This window comes from Natator depressus, chromosome 22 (assembly GCF_965152275.1).
Source record: "Natator depressus isolate rNatDep1 chromosome 22, rNatDep2.hap1, whole genome shotgun sequence".
NCBI classification, from domain to species: Eukaryota; Metazoa; Chordata; order Testudines; family Cheloniidae; genus Natator; species Natator depressus.
Genome location: NC_134255.1, coordinates 7,712,294 through 7,733,588, shown reverse-complemented (window position 1 = coordinate 7,733,588; position 21,295 = coordinate 7,712,294). Strand labels below are relative to the sequence as shown.

The 21,295-nt window shown below is 50.2% G+C and overlaps 1 protein-coding gene across 3 annotated transcripts in view; it reads left to right on the top strand.

The window, feature by feature from the left end:
* Positions 1–2,352: 2,352 nt before the first annotated feature.
* SNX19 (sorting nexin 19) overlaps positions 2,353–21,295 on the top strand; it is a 53,063-nt gene continuing 34,120 nt past the window's right edge. For 2 of the 3 annotated variants that reach the window (XM_074936515.1, XM_074936516.1), the window contains exons 1-8: positions 2,353–4,696; positions 5,594–5,732; positions 7,357–7,457; positions 8,034–8,153; positions 10,524–10,654; positions 14,309–14,405; positions 15,244–15,394; positions 19,366–19,495. In XM_074936515.1, coding sequence (XP_074792616.1) covers positions 3,044–4,696; positions 5,594–5,732; positions 7,357–7,457; positions 8,034–8,153; positions 10,524–10,654; positions 14,309–14,405; positions 15,244–15,394; positions 19,366–19,495 — 2,522 coding nt within the window. In that variant the 5' untranslated portion in view covers positions 2,353–3,043. The remainder of the gene's footprint in view (positions 4,697–5,593; positions 5,733–7,356; positions 7,458–8,033; positions 8,154–10,523; positions 10,655–14,308; positions 14,406–15,243; positions 15,395–19,365; positions 19,496–21,295) is intronic. The other variant, XM_074936517.1, reaches the window with a different exon arrangement.

The following is a 21,295-nucleotide window of genomic DNA, read 5'->3' as shown; positions in this document are numbered from 1 at the left end:
TCATGCACAGAAACCCCCGGCAGACCAGGGGTCCAGTCAGGCTTCCTGCTGGCGCCTGTCTGCAGCATGCTAGAACCATGCCTGAGATAACTGGCCTCTGACGAACTCGTCAGGACTGCTCTGCAGCCTGGCTCGTCGCTTACAGCTGTGCAAGGCAGGGGAGAATTAAGTCTTTTGCCCTGCTATGGCAACCTGTATCTAGGACTCCCTTGTTCCTCTCCAAAGTGGGTAAGGGGTGCAGAGCTGTGGGGCCCCGCATGCTGCAGGGAACATGCTGTACAGCGTGGTTCTCAGCCAGGGGTTTGGGGCCCGCTCACAGGTTTCAGGACGTCCACTGAGCAGGGCCAGCATTAGACTTGCTGGGCCCTGGGCAGAAAGCCAAAGCCAAAGCCTCACCGGCTGGGGCTGGGGCTGGGGCTGGGGCTGGGGCTGGGGCTGGGGCTGGGGCTGGGGCTGGGGCTGGGGGTCCCCTGTGGAGTGGGACCCTGGCAACTGCCCGGCTTGCTACCCCCTAAACCTGGCCCTGGCTTTTATATGCAGAAAAACAGCTTTTGTGGCACAGGTGGGCTGTGGAATTTTTATAGCATGGGGGTGGGACTCAGAAAGAGAAGGCTGAGAACCCCCACGCTTGCTAGGGAAAGCTGTGACCCTGCTTTATTGAAGGCCTGACCCCCTAGGCTTGAGAGCCCAAGCAGGAACAGCCCCACGGCCGTTAGCTCTCCGGAGCCCTGCTAGCACAGGTGTATCCACCCCAGACTGGGAGACTTACTCCCAGCCACAGTGCAGACACACCCAGACAGGGAGCCTGTGGGAGAGGGAGGCACCGAACCCAGAGGAAGGATGGGGTAGTGGTTAGAGTGCTAAACTCAGGAGACCTTGGTTTAATTCTCTGCTCTGCTACAGACTTTCTGTGTGACCTTGGGCAAGTCATCTAGGCCCAGATCCTCAAAGTTACTTAGGCTCCTAAATACCAGGTCCAAAAGAAATGAGAGTTAAGCACCTGAATACTTTCAAGGATCTGGCCCTTAGTCTCTCTGTGCCACAGTAATGGGGGCGATATAAGTACCTAAGGCTATGTAAGAACCTAAATGCACATCGAGTTGTTCCTGATTAACTCCATGTGTGGATCTCTTATGCCAGAAAAAGTGGAAAGGATTAAGCTAAACAGGAACAAGGCATTCTTATTCTGGAGTAAGAGTGTCCACACATGGAGTTAATCAGGAATAACTCCAGGCCCTAAGACAGGTAGATCTCCTGAGTCGCAGCCTAGTATCTTTAACCACATGACCAAGTTAGAGGCAAGCGCTGTCAGGTAGAGATGGTCTATTTGTGTATTTTCTCAGTCTTTGAGCACTTAACAAGTGATACCTAAAAATGATAACTGCTAATGAAGCTTGGTTGTTTAATACTAGAGTTGGGGTCACACTGTAAAGCTTGGACCTCGCCTGGATCCAAATCTGAATTTTCCAAAGCTCAGAGGTGTTTGGATCTGATGCTCTGATTCAAACCGATCACAGAGACCGGATCTGCTTCCAGTTATGAGCTTTCCTAAAGCTGGGGGATGTCCAGATCGGGAAATCCCATTCACTCATCTCCATGTCAGTTAGGTTTCACTGTAATTAACTGGGTCAGCCACGATGGGTATGAGGTTAGGTAATTTTAGCGGGATGCTTTCGTAACACTGCATTTCTAACATCTCATTCCTGCCTTGCTGATCCAGGATGCAAGTTCTCATGAGCACCAGCCTCCTCCGTGATGGTATAAAATCAGAAAGAGAGCAATTTAATGTTTAGAATAAGGGACTGTGAGCTAGGGAACACCTGGGTTCTATTACTGACTCTCTATGGGACATCACTTCACCATCTCTGTGCCGCAGTTTCCCCATCTGTAAAACAAGAGCGATGATACAGACCCTGCCAGCAGGGTGCACTGAGGAGAGGCGTAATTCACTAATGCACTTCAGGCTGTAAATTGAAACCATTGGAATGGGTTTCTGGCTTGCATGTGGGCTTGGTTTGACAGAGATGGGGTCGGGGAATGGGAATTGAAACAAGGGGTGCTTGTGGGGTGTGTGGCCAGATACTGCTCTAGCTACTTTAGTGTTTGTGGGATTTTCATACCACGTGGGCTTGTGTCTTTCCTTTGGCTGCCCCAGATGTAGCACTGTTGATTCTTATTTGCTAGTAAAAGCCACCTCAAGTCCCCAGGATGTGTTAGTGGCTGCATGAGCAGAGACCGTGTTTTGAATTGGAGCAGTATTTTCTGTGCTGCTGCTTCCCTTTCACTAGATGGCACTGAGAAAAGCCTCTCCCTGCTGCTTTGGGCCTTTCCCTTTCCCCTTTCGCTGGCATCTCCTTGGCAGAGGCAGATCCGGCAGCTCTCAGACAACAGCCGGGAGCCACCAGCCCCAGGTCCATTTCCTGGCAGGAGAGGGGCCAGCAGCAGGCAGGAGAGCAGCTGCTGAGCCAGCCACAGATGCCAAGCAGAGCTGGGAGAGAGCAAAGGAGCCAAGCACCAGCAATGCCTGGCAATGCAGCACTCAGACAAACCCGTGACGTATTCCAGCGAGCACCCAGTTAAGGCCCTGTGGGTGGTAGCAGGATTTGAAAGCCCACTGGCTTGGCAGGGGGGTTATAGGGAAAGTTGGGGTGCAGATGGGGGTGGGCACTAGGGTCGCTCTGCCCCTGTGATCTGAAAAGCAGGAAGCTTTTCACCCAGCTGTAGTTTTTAAAGCAACACTTTGTCGCCCCAAGAGCTGGTGGTTTTAAAGGGGTCTGGTTGGCCTGGCTGGTTTGTTCTTACCTGGGGCTGTGACAAAGGGAGAGGCAAAGGTGCCTTTGCAAAGAGCCTCCTCGCTTGCAATCAGTGGCTCTGCAGGGCTGTCTGGGTGCTAGGGTTTGGCAGTCAGCGGAGAGTGGTTTGCATTTGCCTTTCCTGTGTCCCAGCTGGTTGGATGTGATGTTTGCAAGGGGCTGATCAACCTGGGCCGGGGAAATCTGCTTTCAGACTTGCAAGCCCAGCACCAAGCTCCCCGGTTCTTTCGATGGAAAACCAGAGGATGCTAAAGACACAGGAGCCCTGCGCTAGCCTCGGCAGCGGACTGAGCAAGCTGGTAGGGAACAGGAAGCTGATGGTTTTGGGGGCCCTGTTAGCCTGGTTATTAGTCGTCCACTTGCTGGTTAACATCTGGCTGCTTTGCCTCCTCTCTGGCTTGCTGGCGGTGTTGGGGGGATGGCTGGGTTCCCAGGCCATCATCAGCACCCGCACCCGGCTCCACTTGGAACGGTTCGTCCTGCTGGAGAGCTGCCCACAGAGCCCCGAGGCGGAGAGGCAGCTGGACGAGGAGATTGACCGCATGATCCAGAAGATCATCCGGGACTTTGTGTCCTCGTGGTACCGGACAGTTAGCAGCGAGCAGGGCTTCGAGGACGAGGTGAGGAAGGCCATGACAGGCCTGGCCCTAGAGCTCAAAAGGAGGATGGCACTGGTGGACAAGCAAGCCTTGACCCATAAGATTCTCTTGCTTTGTGGTTGCCACCTGCAAAGCTACATGAAAGCAAGGGAGAGCACGGAGGCTGCAAGGAGCCCGGCGGGACCGGCTCAGCTGGCACACCAGCTCTGGCGAGCGTACGGTGAGCTTTCTGCCCCGCACCCAGCCGTCCAGAGCCCAGCCATGGAAGTGAACTACGCCCGGAGCATTGTGGACCTGTTGCTCCGGGTGCTGGTGCCCAAGCCTCACCTGGAAACTAGGACTGGGCGCTTCGTGGTGGTGGAGCTGGTCACCTGCAATGTTCTTCTGCCTATGATCAAGAAGATGTCTGATCCTGACTGGATCAACCTGTTACTAATTGGGATTTTCTCCAAGATGGGCAGCAAAGGGGTGAGAAAGGGAAAGGGGGAGGAGCCTCTTTTGGCCGCCTCCCCCTGCCAGCCCGCAGTGCCGAATTCTTTGCCACTGAAAGTTGTGGCACCATCTCCAAGGCCTTCGGAGCTCCCCAGTTACGATGTGGTGGACAGTCTGGAGTGCAACCCTCAAGAGGGGGAAGAGGGGAAGGACCTGTCGAGCGGGGAGCCTGGTGCTGATGTTGATGGTAGGAAAGCAGGGAGCACGCCCGTGCGTTACCCCCAGCCAGATACTCTGGGCTCCCTCTTCCTGTGTGAGGACTCAGAGCTGGAATCCCCTATGTCTGACCTCGGCAAGGACTCGGATTCTGTGGTGCTCTTGTCCACAGAGGAATTCCTCACTGACACGTTCCAGGATTCCTTTGCGGGGCTGGAGGGGCCGGACGGCCTGGACCAAGAGGACGGTGTGGGTGCCAAGGATGGGTACCTGGAGGAGAGCACTGCCTCTAGCTCTGAAACGAGCGTCCTCCCCTCTGCGCTGGGCCAGTGCCCCGACATACAAATCGACCCCGCAGTGGAGAAGGAGGAAAGCTTGGCATCTGTCACCGTCCTGCTGGCCGATCCAGAGAAGCCTTTCTCGAGGCGACCGTCCTTTCTGGAGAATCCAGCAAAGAGTCCCCTGGACCCCAGTCAGCCGCCTCTCCCACTCTACTCCTCCCATACCTTCAGCTTTGAGCCGCTCAGTAGCCCTGACAGCCCAGTTGTCATCCAGAACCTGCGGATAACTGGAACCATCACTGCCCGGGAGCACAGCGGGACTGGGTTCCATCCCTACACACTCTACACGGTCAAGGTGATACAGTCACTCCTCTGTTCTTGTTGTGGGGTGGACATGCAGGAAAGCTAATGCTCCGGAAGAGAGGATCCACAAGCTGTTTTAGGCAAAGCTCATTGCCCCCTCCTCTGGGAGCTTTGCCCATAGCAGGGCAGGTTGATTTAAATCTGTGATTTCAATGACCAAGTGGAAAGCCTTGATTTGAAATCCTCAATTTCAGTCAACTTTTCCATTTGTACTTCAGTTCTTTTCTAAAGAAAGCTGTATTCTCCTTGGCTGATATAATCATAAAAACATGTTGATTTACAACTAAATAGAGCCTTTACATGAGATTTGGTACCTAGGAAGGTACACTGCAACTAGCTATATTTATTTAAGCAACTATATAGCTTAATATTTTCAGTCTTTTATTAATTGTACATTTTTTTTTTAGTATGGAAGAAAATGGTGAATAATATATTGCTTATTTACCACTATTGTGCCATATTTGTCAAGCTTGACCTCACAAAGTAGATGTTTTTCCCCTGATTCTTTCTTTTTATAGAAAAGAAGCCTTTAATTCAAAGGCTTTGATAGGGGTTCATGGATTCAGCGTATTCATTATTTGTTCAAATGTTTTAAGAGATTATAATAAGTTTAGGCCTTAACATATTTTGTATTAAATTCAGATTTCATTTGAAATAGGTTTATTTTTAAAAAGAAAAAGGTATTCTAATTTTAAATAACAAAATCAAATCCCATTTAAATTATTAAAAAGACAAAAAAAATCCTCCATTTTTATCCACCCTGGTGAGAGATTGAGAGTGGGGATTCCTGGGTCCCATCCCCTGGCCCACGGAAGGATCTTTGTCCCTGAGGTGTGTCTGGTCTCCACAAGTTAATGACTGACTAATGGTCTGCCCTCTTCCTCCCCAGTATGAGACAGCGCTGGAGAGTGAGAACGCCAACAGCCTCCAGCAGGTGGCGTACCACACCGTCAACCGGCGCTACCGCGAGTTCCTGAACCTGCAGACCAGGCTGGAGGAGAAACCTGAGCTGCGGAAATTCGTTAAAAGTCAGCACTCAAGCTGGCTCCCTGTAAAAGCCCTAGCAGCCTTCCCCACCTCCCTGCCCCTCCTTGCCACCCCTGCATGGCGCTGCTTGGCTAAATATAATGGATGCCCCTGGTGAGCATCCATAGGCCAGCACACGGTGGGTTAGCAGGAGGCTAGGTTGACCTCGGTATTCCCCCTGCCTCTCTCTGAACTTCATCTGAGTTCCCAAGTGCCCCCTTCTGGCCACAATGGGATATATCCTGCCCCCCTTCCCCCAATGCAATCAGCATTCTCCCTGCTGTAGGAGCCTCTGCAGCGCTGCCCAGTCCATCCCCTTCCTGCTGTGCACCGTGACACACAGTGGTGGAGAGGGGTGTGGTCCAGCCAGCAACCCTGGGCTAGCTCCCCCAGGAGATGAGGGGGCTCTCAGAGTGCTGGGCGGGAGCTGGTCACCCCATCCTGATTGCTGATGGGTGGGTGCTTCAAGGAGCATCACTATAGGTTCCAGGGGCAAGCCCTACCCATGTAGGCCGGGCCAGATGGTGACTGGTTTCAAGTCTGAGGTACTCTTCAAATGTCTGTCAATACAAGATGTGAAGATAGGTGCTGAGCACATACAGCTCCCGGGAAGTTCAGGGAGAGCTGGGGTCGCTCCACACCTCTGATGGTCAGGCCACTGGTCTATGGCAGAGATGACCAACATGCAGGGCAAGCACCAAATATGGCTCAACTGAGCGTAGCTCGTGGCTTCCCAAATCCAAATCACTGCCGGGGGACTCAAACCACAAGCAATTCAAGGAGTGTCCATGTCTGGTAACTGGTGCACATCAAGGTGCAGAGCAGGGTTGGCTGCTAGATTCCTCCTAAGGTCTTAACATAGCTGTTGCTACAGCCCAGGTTGGGATGTCCCTTTCCTAACGTAATGGGGGGCCCTTGACTAAGCAGTGGAGAGCTGGTCAGACAACAGAATTTCCATACTATAGGACCCTCTGGTTTTGAGAATTATTTTCATTTTGATTTTGGAATGAAAAGTCTGGGCTTTGAAATCTCCTGCACCCTAGAAAGTCCATTGTTTGGATATTGTTGAAACATTGTAATATAACTTATTACAGATAATAACATTTATATATATATATATATATATTATATATAAAACATAATGCATGTATAATATAATAAAATAAAATTAATATTCAAAACCATCTAAACAATGAAATGAAATGAGACAGTCAAAATGATTACTTTCAATGCTTTTTTTCTTTGAAAATTTACCCAAAATTGACGTTTCCATGGAATGTTTTGATTTTGATGAAACTTCATTTGCCAGTGGAAAACTGTTCCACTCAGTGTTTCAACCAGTGCTAACGCCATGCATTCGAGTTCTCTCAGGTTGTCTATTATCTCTTAACCAACGCCTCCAGTCCTTTGGCATTACAGAGTCCTGTGTCTTAAAAGACTTGGGATGAAAACTCTGTATATATTTGAGGCCAGATCCTTTCACCCTAGTTCATGCAGAGCATTAACTTACTCTGCCATTGGCCTATGGGTGTAGTAAGTTACTCCTCAGCACGAGTCAGGATTCAACCCTTTATTAACAGTACTGATGTGTCTTATTTTTACTTATGCATGTGTTTTATTTTGAAGATGTCAAAGGTCCAAAGAAACTTTTCCCTGATCTTCCATTCGGAAACATGGATAGTGACAAGGTGGAAGCCAGAAAAAGTCTCCTGGAATCGTTCTTGAAGGTGAGATGTTCTCTCAGGTCCCTATCATTAAACAGACTCAGCAGCCTCTTCCTTATGCATGTGATCTGGTTGTGCAGGTTCCTTCTGCGTGAATGAACAGAGCAGAGTAGCGATGGACTGGTTAGAGCAAGGGACTGGGAGCCAGGCTTCCTGGGCTTTTATCCTGGCTTTGCCACTTGTGTATGTGACCTTGGGCAAGTCAAACTTTCAGAAATGGCCTCTAATTTTTTGGGGGTGGGGGATGGGGGCAACAAGAGAAGCCTTGGGCCTGCTTTTTCCCCCTACTGACTCTAAATAATCCATGCAGTGCATGACTTTGCCCTCTTGCATTTTATGGAGGAGGGAAGAAATTCAGGGTGGATATCTCAACAAATACCCTGTTGGGGTGTGGAAGCATTTTCCCTGGGAGTGGTGGAAGTCCAGTCTCTTGGAACATCTGGGGACTATAGCATAAAAGACAATCTGGTCCTGATCACGAGGAGAGGTGGACAACGGGGTTTACCAGGACTCCTCTGTCTCTGGTTTTTATGAGTAGGGTAGGGAGATGAGAACCCCACTCTGTGTTTTCCTTTGCAGCAACTGTGCAGCATTCCCGAGATTGCCAATAGTGAGCAGGTGCAGGAGTTCCTCGCCCTGAACACGGACGCCAGGATCGCGTTTGTCAAGAAACCCTTTGTGGTCTCCAGAATAGACAAGGTACCTTCATGCCCCTGTGTAGCCGCCATCTGCTGAGCTCCATTTGTGTGAACACTCTCATCCTAACGCATTAAAATACTTTCTCCTCCTAGGCTTTTGTCTGCCTGTTATTATTTACTAGCATCTAGAGGCCCCAGCTGAGCTCTGGGGCCCCATTGCACTAGGTGTACTGTACATACACCTACTTAGACATTCCCTGCCCCAAAGAGCTTACAATCTACATGGCCACAGAAGTGGAGGAATGAAGTATTATAATCCCCCTGTCACAGCTGGGGGAAACCAAGGCATAGAAATATTGAATGACTTGCCTTGGGAGTCTGAGTCACTGAGTCACAGCCCCCTGCTTTAACCATAAGACCACCCTTGCTTGTTTTGTGCGAATGGCATCTGTGACCCAAATTGCTACCCTTCCCATCAAAAGCATAAGATGCTGTAGGTAACAGAAGGGGAAAGAAGAGGAGACAAAGGGATAGTTCATTCATTTCAATGATTACCTTTCCCACCCCATCTTGCAAGTACCCAGCTCAGTTGATGAGCTCAAGTGTTGGAAACTCGGAAAGGTACTAACTCTTATGGGATCCTTCCGGACCCCAATGTGCCTGGTGCATCTTTGGGTACTCTTCACCAGATCTCCTCCTGGGTTGTGAGCTCTCTGAACAAATCTTCTGTGTGGTAACCTTGCTGCACAGATATTTTAATAATTAGATAAAGATGCATAGTCTAGTAGTTAGAACTGGGGATTGGTACTCATGGGTTTTCTTCCCCTCCCTGCCGCTAACTTGCTGTGTGACCTTGAGCACTTAACATCTCTGTGCCTCAGTTTCTCCACCTGTAAAATGGGGATGCGAAGGCTTGCCACTCAGTCTGACCTCATGCCCCTTATATCCTAATTCTCCGTATTACATCAGTTGGCCAATCCCCGATTGTTAATGGGCAGTTTGGTTTGTCTATTTAATGAGAGCAATAGAAAGTTTTCAAACCTGTCCTTTACAGATCGCTCTCTGCTTAGGCACCTGGGTGCACGACTGCTTGTTAAAACCACTTGGGTTGAGGCTTGGCTGGATGTGCATTTTATTTGGCTCTGAATGAATGAGAGTGATGCTTTTTATAGTTCCCCCAAAACAGGGTCCTGCCCTTCCTCCCTCTCCTACAGTCACACCGAACGTTCCCTTGATTTATCCAAAGTCTCAATTTTCCAAATTTACTCTGTCCCCTGTGATGTTCACACAATTCAGGCTCTCTTGCCTTTGGGAAAATGGTTCAGACAAGGTCCCTGCACTGAGGATATTACAGTCTAATTTAAACACACTCGATATGCTGGCCAACACTTCCTCTCGTGGTACACCTGGCGCCCGTAAACAAAATCTAAGTGAAATCAGTGTCTCTTCCTCTTGCTGTTGCATTAAAATCCTAGCACGTGCCTCTCCCAGATGGACTCTTGCCAGAGCAGTGGCTGTGCCCGTGCCCCAAACACCGCAAGCGAGGGCTCTATCCGCAGATGGAACAATTTCAGTGCCTGCCGCTCCACTGAACCCTCGGCAGCCCCAGTAGGGTTACTTTAAGAAGTGTCCTTCACGAGCATACGTGCAGTTCAGAAGGTTTAACAGGCCTCTGTCTAAAATGTTACCTGGAGAGGCCCTGTGACTCTCAGGGTATCTCTAGCCTGCAGGCAGAGGGGTGAATGCAGCGCATGTAGACATCCTTAAGTTCGCTTTGATTTAACAAGCTCAAATAATGATTGCGAGCAGCAGCACGGACTGTACAAGCCCACCCAGCACCCTGGGTATGTACTTGCTACGGCTTCACTGCTATTGTTATTCCAGCTAGCTAGATCAACCCTAGCTTTGAGTCTGTCTCCACAAGCTGTGATCGCCCACTCATGATTGCAGTGTAGCCCTGGCCTAAAGGGGAGCGCCTGTCAGCCATGGGAGCAGAGACGTGAAGGACAGACTCAAGCTAAGTGGAGGTTTGAGCTGCCCATCAGTTCTTGTCCATTTCTCTGGGCATCTTGGCTATCCCTTTGCTCCCAATAGCAACCTGGTAAGGGGAAGACATGCAGTGATTGCATTATGGGCTCATGCCTTGTCCCACGGGCTTCCCCGGTAAACTCCCGTTGACTCTGCTGGCAGCAGGAGCTGGCCCTAAAGGAGCACGGATGACATTTCTGTGTGTAGCACTGAGCTCTTTTAATCCCAAAGTGAAGGCTGTTATGGCCCTAACGTGTTCTTCCTCCTCCTCAGTAGCGGTCGATAGGCAGTTACAGGCTGGGCCTGTCCTGGCTGAGTTGGAAGCCAGAGGACACTTCTTTCTGGAACATGGCATTTTCCTTCCTCAAGGAGCTAACCACCTTGCTTTTCCCACCCCCGGCAGATTGTGCTCAATGCCATTGTGGACACTTTGAAGACGGCATTCCCCAGGTCGGAACCTCAGAGCCCAACGGAAGAGCTCAGCGAGGCAGAGGTGGATGGGAAATCCCAGACGGATGGGAAGAAGGCTAATAAGTAAGGACTCTTTTCAGGTTATGCCCAGCATGTTGACAGTATCAGTGGGTTGAACGTAGGATAATTAGTGCTTCAAGGCAGCACCAAATACCAGGCTTGATATTGGGTGCTTTGAAATGGTGAGTAATATGCATCAGTCCTACCTTGTGCTGTGACTCCATTATGTTTTACAAATTAAGCAGAGTCGACTTGGGTCAGTATGTGAGGGGGAGACCCCAAAGGGAACACTCAGATATTCCAGGAATTGGTGCTGGCTGATGATAGGTGGCACTCTTCCCATGGGGTCTGCACTGAAACATTGTATTTTGTGCTGTTGGAGGTGCAGTGCATTGGAGGACATGCTTATGTTATTGAAGGATTGCGTTATAATCTTTAAACTAATGCACGAGCTGTACCAGTGAACTGCAGCCTCCTCTGGGGTGGAGCACAGCTGATGTTTAAACAGCAATTGTGGCAACCATCCACAATACTTTAGGACACAATCCCAAATCCAACTGAAACTGCAAGGGAGTTTGGGGGAGGAAGAATGTAATTTTAATACCTGAGTTTTGATTTGGTCCAGACTTGGGGGTTAACCCCCACTGCCCTTACCAAAAGTTCCACAAGCTCTTTGTGGTGGCCTATGGTATGGCCAGTGAATGCTGGAGAGTTTATCCTGTGGCATAGGCCGAGGATACTGCATGTACTTTGCTACATAAGTGTTTACTATCTGCTGTTGCTAAAGTCAACAGAAGCCTCCGGTCAACTTGGCTGGAATCCGTGTGTGTGTATACATATGTATTTTCCTGAAAAGGGATGTTTTGCTTCAAAAGGCTGCTCTGAGCAGTTTGTGGTTTTTTTTTAATCAGATTTGGGGCAATCTTGGCTGGAAAGAACATTCCTTAGCAATAAACAGACTTTTTAATTGATCCAAAAAGCGAACGGCCCTTCCAGATCCTTCAGACCTCTCCATGTCTGCACATTTAATAGCTGGGTTACACAATCCTGCTTAGGGCGTTTGATAGCAAAAGGTTTTATGAACATGTGTTATGTTACCATATATGCTCGTGTATAAGTGACCACCTCTCACTGAATAGAAATTGCTATTTAAAAAAGAAAGAAATTGACCGGTATAGGAGGGCCTGTTTGTGTGTGTTAGACAATATATAAGAGAAGAGCAAAGCACATGGATATATACGGCAGAAATTTCATTCTATTTATTGTATTGTTAATCATAGAAATCTAGGGCTGGAAGGGACCTCGAGAAGTCATCAAGTCCAGCACCCTGCTGTGGCAGGACCAAGTTAACCCTGGACCAACAACCTCCCTTGGAAGCCTATTCCAGAGTTTGACTACCCTTATAGTTAGGCAGTTTTTCCTAATATGTAACCTAAATCTCCCTTGCGGCAGATTAAGTCCATATTTCTTGTCTTGCCTTCAGAGGACATGGAGAACAATTGATCACCTTCCGCTTTATAACAGCCCTTAACACACTGGAAGCCTGTTATCAGGTCCCCCCTCAAGCTTCTTTTCTCAAGACGAAAACATGCCAAGTTCTTTTAACTTTCCTCATAGGTCAGGTTTTCTAAACCTTTTATCATTTGTGTTGCTCTTCTCTGGACTCTTTCCAATTTGTCCACTTCTTTCCTAAATTGTGGTGCCCACAATTTTACACAGTACTCCTGCTGGAGCCTCACGAATGCCACGTAGAAAGGGACAATTACCTCCAGTGTCTTACATACAACACACCCCAAAATTATATTCGTCTTTTTTTCCAGCTGCATCACTTTGTTGGCTTATATTCAGTTCATGATCCACCAGAACCCCTAAATCCTTTTCAGCACTACTACTGCCTAGCCTGATATGCCTCATTTTGTAGTTTTACATTTGATTTTTCGTCCTTCCTAAGTGTAAAACTTTGCACTTGTCTTTATTGAATTTCATCTTGAATTCAGAGCAATTCTCCAATTTGCTAAGGTCATTTTGAATTCTAATCCTGACCTCCAAAATGCTTGTAACCCCTGCCAGCTTGGTGTCATACACACGTTTTATAAGCATCATCTCCACTCCGTTATCCAAGTCATGATGGTTTGTTGGGCACCCAGAGCCTTGAATAGGCATGTTGGGGTTTTTTTATTATTATTTTAAATCTGACTTTGGAAAAATGGTAACCAGTGTCTAAGAAGTGGGTGTATATACATGTATGTGTATAGAATCATAGTCATATAAGGCTGGAAGGGACCTTAACAGGTCATCTAGTCCATGCCCCCCCGTGCTAAGGCAGGATTAAGTAAACCCTAGGCCATATGGTAGCCAGTGCATAAGATGTGGGTCTATATGTGTGTGTGTGTGTATATATATGGTAGCCAGAGCTGCAGTGTCACTGTTGCAACATCCTGTAAGTGCTGCCCCAGGCTCAAAGCACCAGCCAGGGCTGCAGTCTCCTCAGGAGGTGAACGAGGCAGCGTAGTGCTTGCACGGTCCATGGCTATCACTGACTCCTGCATACTGTGCTCACCCTGAAATCTCCCTGTTCTGGGTCAGAAATTTCAGCCTCAGAAACTGAGCTCCTACATCAATATCTATGGCACCCCCTCTCCCAAACACTTGAAATGGGGAAACTGAGGCACAGAGAAGGGAAGCAAGTTGCCTAATGTTGAACGTAAGTCAATGGAATTGCTGGAAATAGAACCCAGAAGCCCTGGCTGCTGCTGTCAGATACTAGACCATGACTGCATTGCAGGCACCTGGAGTGTGTATTCTGGATACCCACGTGGTCTGTAAGCCCTTATGGAGACTTGCTTTGCAGGATCCCCCTGTTATAGCACGATACCAGCGCTTCTTTGGCAGGGCTTATAGCAGCGTGTACAGGGCCATTCATGCTATGTATCCCTTGCTGCTATACATTACAAAATTGCATAGGACCTTTGGCAATTATACCTACCGGGTGGTCTGCCTAGGGCCACTGGGGGTTACAGGCAGGGCCGGCCTGAGACCAAATGGCACCCCAGGCGAGGAGTGTCTTTGGCACCCCCCTCTCCCCCATTTGTTAAGCTTTTGAATAACTTATTTTTTTTTTGTGTTTGTAATTCATTCATTTTTCACTAACCTCCTAGAATGTTCTGGACCTGGTAGAGTCTCGTGGAACCTTCCAGACTTTCTGAGAAGGACATTTCCCAGAACGTTGTCAGCCATTTGAACAAGGTTCACAGTACCGCACCTGGGCTCTCACTTCACTTCACTTCACTTCGGTCTTGCACCTCACTGACTGACTTGCAACGTCCTACCCAGCGAGGGCCTGGCTGGCAACATTCTAGAAGGTTCAAGGAAAGTCTGGAAGGTTCCACGAGATTCTACCAAGGTCCAGAATGTTCTAGGAGGCTAGTGAAAAATGAATCTGCCTGCGGAATGTCTGAAACGTGTCACGTCAGACGTTCTACTTTCCCTTTTGTCACGAACAACAAAAACAGCACCCCAAGCCCGGTACACCCCCCCCCAAGCCTTGGCACCCCAGGTGGTCACCTGCCCCTTAATCTGGCCTTGGTTACAGGACAGATCAGAGCTGGTTTCCTTTCACAGCAGGGTGACTTTCTGTGTTCTTAGCTGAAGTTTTAGCAACTCCTCCCCTCAGATGAAGGACAAGGCGTTAAACTCCGCTCTGTCTCTCTTCCCCAGGCCCAGGCTGAGGTTCCCGTCCAGTAAAATTGCTCCGGTGCTGAGCGTGGCCGAAGCACATGAGAGGATCCTGTACGGCCTGAGGGAGGCCAGCACTGTAAGTGCGGGTCCTGCACGAGGTTGCTGGTCAGATGGCCAGGACCATGGGTCTTTGGGAGACTGTTTGAGGGCTGAACTGGAAAAATCCAGGGGTACAAAGCATGTGGTGCAGTGGGGACCCCATGCAGCGTATTCACTGCTTGCTGCTGTTGGAGATGGTCACCAGTGCAACGAGTTTAGTAGTCTGAGCCACCATGAAGCTGTTTGCATGGTTAGTTAAAGAGGGGCCCAGTGCCTAGCAGGATTCTTGCCAACCAATCAGGAAGAGCATTCACAGAGCTATTGGGGATACCAGGGCTGCAGGTGAGGAAAAGCCTTGGTGGCAGGAACCTTCTCTTTGTTGTATCTTTGTGCAGCGCTTAGCACAACAGGGCCCTGGCCTCTGGGCACTATCGCAGTCCAAATAATAAACGGGCAGAGCTGGTCGGGGTAGGAGGGCTGTTGGAGATGAGGGCAAGCGAGTTGGGCATCTAGGGCTGGAATAACAAAGGGTGTTGCAGGACAAGAATGCCGTGCCAGTGCATCTCTGGGGAATGGTCCTGGAGCCCAGCAGCAGGAACTAAGTGTTGAGGGTTGAAATAGAAAATAAATAGGAGCAACACTGACTTCCTGTGACCTAATTTTTATGCTTGCGGTGCTAATGGACAGGCCATAGTGTGCCCTGACGGGAGCCACTGGATTCAGTGGGGCTGCACAGGGTGGGAGCCGGGAGAGGCTATGGCTTCAGGGCAGTGGCTAGCTGTTCATATGATGCAGAGCAGTTGGATGGGGTGGGTTGCCAGCTATGGCCACCTGCTTCCCAGTGCTGTGGCCCTGACACATGGCTGCTTCCTCAGGTCTCTGATCCCTTGTCCCTGGCCGGAATGGAGTCCTTCATTCAGAAGCAGGAGAAGTTGCTGGAGGCGACGTCCAGCGAGGCCCCAGAAACCGAGGGGACAGGCCCCACGCATGTCCCGCAGCAGCCGGTGAGCCAGAAGGATGACCCTGGTAAGCTCCTGCCTGCCAATGCCCCTCCACCCCACCCCATCAGTTGGCTTGTATGGTACATGCCTCTCCCATCTTCGTCAGTCTGCTTATCTCATAGGGCCTTTGGGGTCTCCTTGCCTGTCACGCTTTGGGCACTCTGAGTAATGACTGAAACAACTAGACCTCTCTGGCGCCGTGCTGGGAAGCAGCTGTGTGCTGGATTGTCGCTGGAAGCAAAGGGAAGAATCAGAGCCATGTGGCTACGGAGTGCGTGGATCAGTCATCTCTTTGATGCTGTCCTCTGGCATGAGAGCAAGGGCTCTCTCAAAACTCCTCACTCGCTCCAAGCTACTTAGATGTAACCTCTTTGGGTTTCTGAGCATGTGCAGCACCCATCACAATGGGGCCCCACTCCCAGGCTGAGGTCTCTAGGCACGACTGCAATACCAGTAATAATTAATAGCTAGTGGCTAACAGGCTGCAAACCAACGAAAGCAAACGCTGCTCCACCCAGCATAGAACGGGCTTGGGGAATTCGCTACCCAGGAGCTGGAGAGAGACAGCCATTGCAGGGCATGAAAAGGGGCTGAACAGTCTTGCACACAATAATATTTCTAGTTGTACATGCGGAAAGGGAGTGATCCAGTCTCACGCTTTGTAGTGCATGATGATGACTCAAGCAGCTGGAAGGAAATAATCCGTCCCCCCATCATGCCCAGCATTGCCCCATTTGTCTTTCTCTAAAATAACCTGTTGGAGGTACGGTGCAGGAGCCAATGGCTCACTTGTTTGTATATCTATGTCTCTTTTACACCCCATCTGTAATAAAAAATCTGAATGACTCTCAACATTAGCACCACAATAATCTTTACGAGGCCTCACCCTCGAAAATTCCCACCTGGGCAGATATGTGCTGCTTCTCTGCATGACGGAGTGTCTCCAAGAGAAAGTAATAAAGGCAGTTTGCAGAGAGCAGGGTTGTCTGTTACTTTGGGAGTGTGAGTCTGGACTCCCGTTTGCTTGGTTTTTCCCTGATGGACCCTGGGCAAGTTATTCCACCTGTGTGGCCCTTATTCCCTGTTTTCCAGGCAACCAGGGAGGGAATAACACTTCTGTACCCTACAGGACTGTTGCGACGTGAGAAATGTTTATGGAGAGCTTGGAGTTCCTCTGGTGAACGCTACTATAGAGATGCATTTCCTAGAGCCAGGAGAGGGAGACATTTAATACATTTTAGTTTCAATATTGCATTTAAAAAAACCTCCATTAAAAGAACATTAAAGTTGCAAAGTCAAGAACTCAGAAGTTAGGAAATGCCAGAATTAAGGTTGCCCGTGCAGCTGCCATTCAGCCCCCTTGCGTTTATGTGTTATAATGCACAGTCTTTCAGAAGTTTGTAATTTGACCAAATTTGGATGGCTTTAATGGGAACAGCAAAAGGCACATCTGTGACCCTAGAGCGACCCCTGACAAATTTCAAATCCCTGCTCCAAGCATGGGGGCACTAGAACTTTTCAACAAAACAGTTGTAAGAATATTTTTAACATGGGCAAAACAATGTATTTTCCCTTAGTCTGTTCTTGGATGCGGCTGAACTGTTTAAGCTGAAACTTTCCAAAATAATTCAACTTGAGGCAGACACCCCGCCTGGAAGATTACAGACCCAATGGTTAAAGTCTGGTTAAGTTATAATCAACTGCATACACGGTCTCAGAATAGGAAGTGTGGAGCATCCTTATGCATAAGTAGCGGTACCTGCCCTGCCTCTAATGAATGTGAACATAACGCTGCAGGGCTGTCAGGTCTGAGGTCACTGGTCTGTACAGAACAAGTGAGACGCGAAGGGGTCGTGTTTAGCTGAACTCTCATGGAAGTCTTGCGTAAATGATGCTGACTTATCTGAACCATCACCAGACCTGGAAGCAGCGAAGGGACGGAATGGTCTGGGAGGAGAAGGGGAATGTCTGCGAAATGGCTTGCCAAGGACAACCAGAGTCCATATTTGTTGAGTAAGTGACCTGTAAGAAGAGGGGGGCGCAGTAAGTTTGGCCAGCCAGTGACCTGGGGTTGGGAGAATGGACGTGAAGGGAGTAAACAAGGTTAATTCATGATCATCTGTCCTGTAGCGCTGCCTGGGTTTTTGCGCATGGTGACAGCCTGCTTTGGCCCTTCTAAAGAAAATCCAAGCCCCAGAGGAATGTAATGCATGAGAAGAAATGATTCTCAGAAGGACCAGAGATACTGAGGGCCAAATGTGAGCTACCCGTCTTACTAGACGGTCATGTGCAGACAATTAGCATCCAGTCTGATGGGGGCAAGGGGCCAGCTCACCGACAGCAGGGAATGGAAGCAAAAACCCTGTCCACTCTCCTTTCGGGCAGTAACTTGAGCACAAGCAGAAGCAGGAGGACTCTGAAAGGTGCTCCAGCTTCAGGAGAGGATGGAGGGTCAGTGACTGGGACAGTGAGGTCAGCATGTGGAACCTGTGCTTCAGTTTGGCCACCTGTAATATGGGGAAAGTAAAGCCTCCCACCTGTGTCGCGTGCCCGGAGACCTAGAGGTGCGAAAGTTCTCTAGACCGGCTAACTGCAGTTAAGATCTGAAGCTTGCACGGTTTGGTTGGAGAGTCCAAGGACCCTGAGGAACAGAGCCGGTTACCCTGTCGAGGTCTGACAGCGGCACATCACTGCTGATGTGCTGGTTTTTTGCACCTTTCCATTCGGTGCTGGGACCAGGGCCTGCCACAAGATGGCAGCCCAGCAGTGCTAACCAGAAAGCCAAACCCCTGGGAAAAACTGCAAGTTGGGAGCAGTGAAGGGCATGCCTGGGAAAAGACCAGCTGCCCCCTTCCCCCACCTTTTCTCCACACCCAGTGAGTCCAAACTCTATCTGCTGTAATTGGCTTTCTCCCCACCTGTTTCAACCATGCTTCCCTCCCTGAACTCCCCCTATTGCTTCCTACCTCTTACCTGTAATCCCCACTGGTACCCACCCAGTGGTATCCCCCGCCTACGTCTTTGTTCTCATTTCCTCTCCTTCCACCTCCTTTTCCCATTCTCGTCTTCATGCTTCTGTTGTCCTTTTGGCTGTCTCCGAGTCTGAGATCCTTCCAGTCCCTCCTTCAGCACCCACCCCTCCAAGCAATCTTTTCTCCTCGTCCCAAGTTCTCTGCCCCATGTCTTGTCTCACCTTTGATCTTGTCTTATTCTGCTTGCAAGCTCTTTGCAGGGTCCGTGTCTCCTCTGCATTTGTAAAGCACCGGGTCCGCTTAGAGGCTGTACGGAGATGGGCGATGAGGGCACCGAATGGGAGCCTTAATCCTGGCATACGTTCTTGTTCTGCCACTCTCCTCACTGGGGAGGAACTGGGAATGCCCAGCCACTTTGCCCACGCCTCCTCACACTCAGAATGGGAATGCATGACTAAGGAATGGGCCATGTGCACAATACAATGTGGCTTTATTTGTCACCAGGCCTTTCCTACAACCCACACCCCGAAAGGCTTTGGAGTTAATCAGTTAGCTATGCTGCGGAGGCACCTAAAGTCCTGGCCCCATTGTGCCAGACGCTATACCCATGTATTGTAAACGACACCCCCGGCCTCACACCCACAGCTGGGTGTGAAGTCGGCGGGGCTCGCAGCGAGTGACAGCAGCTGGGGATCTGGTCTAATGTGTGTCTCCTTTGGCTGCTCTGTATTATGAGGAATATGGGAGGGAGAAGGGAGCTGTTTGGGGTTGGATTGGAGGTGAGAGAGGCCGAAGGGCGTTTCGGAAGGCAGTGGGAGTGTTGTAGCACGTCCCTAGGCCAGGAGCAGCATTCTGCATGTGCCGGAGTCTAGAGAGGTGGTAATTGGGGGCCTGTAAGGAAGGGAGTCTGTGCCCCAGGAGTGCAGTGTTCCTGCTGTGAATGCAGAGCCATGGTCTCACTCTGACGCAGCAAGCGACGTGGGTGTGAGCCGGCTTTCTCACATGCCCCCCTACCTCCCGGCAGGTTCTGAGACGCCCCTGGCAGACACGGCTCTGGACCTGCTGCATCTGCTGATGGTGGATCGCTGGAGCTGGCTCTGCACTGAGAACATGCAGAAGGTGCTGCACCTGCTCTTCGGGTCCCTGATCCAAAGGTAAGATCTCTGCAGCGCTCCACGTCCCCAGGGAGAAGAGAGCTGAGCGGGTCTCCCTTGGCACATGCAGCCCAGGGTCGTTTCCCTTTAGAGACAGGAAGGACTGATCCATAGCATCAGGTCCCAGGCTCTTGGAGTGGGAGGTTTTGTCCCTGGTGAGAAGGGCAGTGTGTCCAGTGAAGGCTGCTTCCTGGATCTCCAGTGGGTGCTCTCAAAGGGTCATGGATCCATTTGGGTTGGTAAGAGCAGCGGCCACCTCAGTAGGAATACGAGGAAAGTTAGGTTAGTAGAGGATAGTCGCTAATAATCTCCCCAAGCATTAATGAATTTATTCTCCCAGCACCCCAGGGAAGTAGGACTCCCAGCCTCCACTGACACCCAGCTCTCTCTCAGTAAGGGGCAGGTCACAGCTGTGCCTTGTCTGATGTTCCAGAAAGGAATGTGTGCACTGTCCCTGAGCAGGGTGTGTTTGTAACCCTCCCTCCTGCGATGCCGCATGTGCGTGGCAGGTTCAGGATGTGCCAAACCTTCCCCAGTCTGGCTGGCTCAGGGCCCTGTCCTCGGCTGGCACATGCATTGAGCGAGTGCTCACTTTTCTTGTGCAGCAGTAACCGCTTGGCTGGACCTGCCGCATGTCCTGCAGCCCCGTGTCCTTCAAAACATGGCTCCTGTTGTGTGAGCTGGGAAAAGGAGGGGTCATTTGCTTGGCTATTAGCTTGGTTATGTGGAGTCTCTCTTCTCGTACCATCCCCCTTTCCCAGGAGGGGATGCCTAGGGCCAAATCCTCAGCTGATGTCAATCAGGTAATGCAGCTGCACTAATTTTCACCAGCTGAGGATCTGGTCTTCGAAGGTAAACGGCAAAGCTTCTCAAAAGTGCCGAAGCTCAGAGCCTGGAAGCATTTCCTCTCATGCAACAGATGTTCTCCAAGGACCGTGTCAGGGGAACTGCCCCCGATGAAGTTTGCCAAAGCCCTTTCAGGCTGAGGATTTTAGCAACCACTAGAAAGTGGGCTTCTTTTGGGCGAAGGCAGGGGGGAAATGCTACAGCTTCTCCATAGCAGACTTTTCTAGCTGCGCAAATTAGCTGGAACCTGATCCCTGTGCGTGTGAGCACAGGAGGCACCAGGTCCTGGCACTGCACGTTATCCCGTCCTACTATGCTGCGTCCCCATTACCCAGGGAACCTGCACCGCCAGCCCGTTTTCTACCCGAGGAGCGTTCACAGGCTAAGCACCTGACTGGCTCTGTGACTCGTGCCTAAACTGGGGATCTCTGGAAATGTCCCGAGCAGAGCTGTGTTAGAAAGGCGGGGTGTGCAGCCCCTCCGTGCAGTCTGTGTTAAAGATTCGGGGTCAGACAAACCTAGTGTCTCCATGGGCGTTTGCCTCGTGCCAGGGGGCCTGTTTTCGTGCCCAGATCAGAGTATTCTGCAGTGTTTCCCCTGGAAATAGAACTAAAGCAGAGCTTCCAGTCCAGTGCTCAGCACCCTTGAATTGTAGGGTGAGGAAGTGGCGGGGGGGGGTTGAGTTAGAATCCACAGATCTGAATCCCCACCCTCTGCACTTTGTGTCTGGATCAGATTCAAAACTAGAAGGGGCCTATACTTCCAATCCATGTTTGATGCAACCCAGAAGGCGGGGGGTTTGCAAAATCAGCTGATCTGTTACCAGGATACTGGTGCTATCCATTAATTGCTCGGACTTCTGTCTCCTTCGCTGTTCTGGGCACCACAAGCGATGGCCTCTCGGCGCCGTTCAGCTCTGGTGTGGGATGAGAGCTGGGGTAGAGTCAGAGAAGG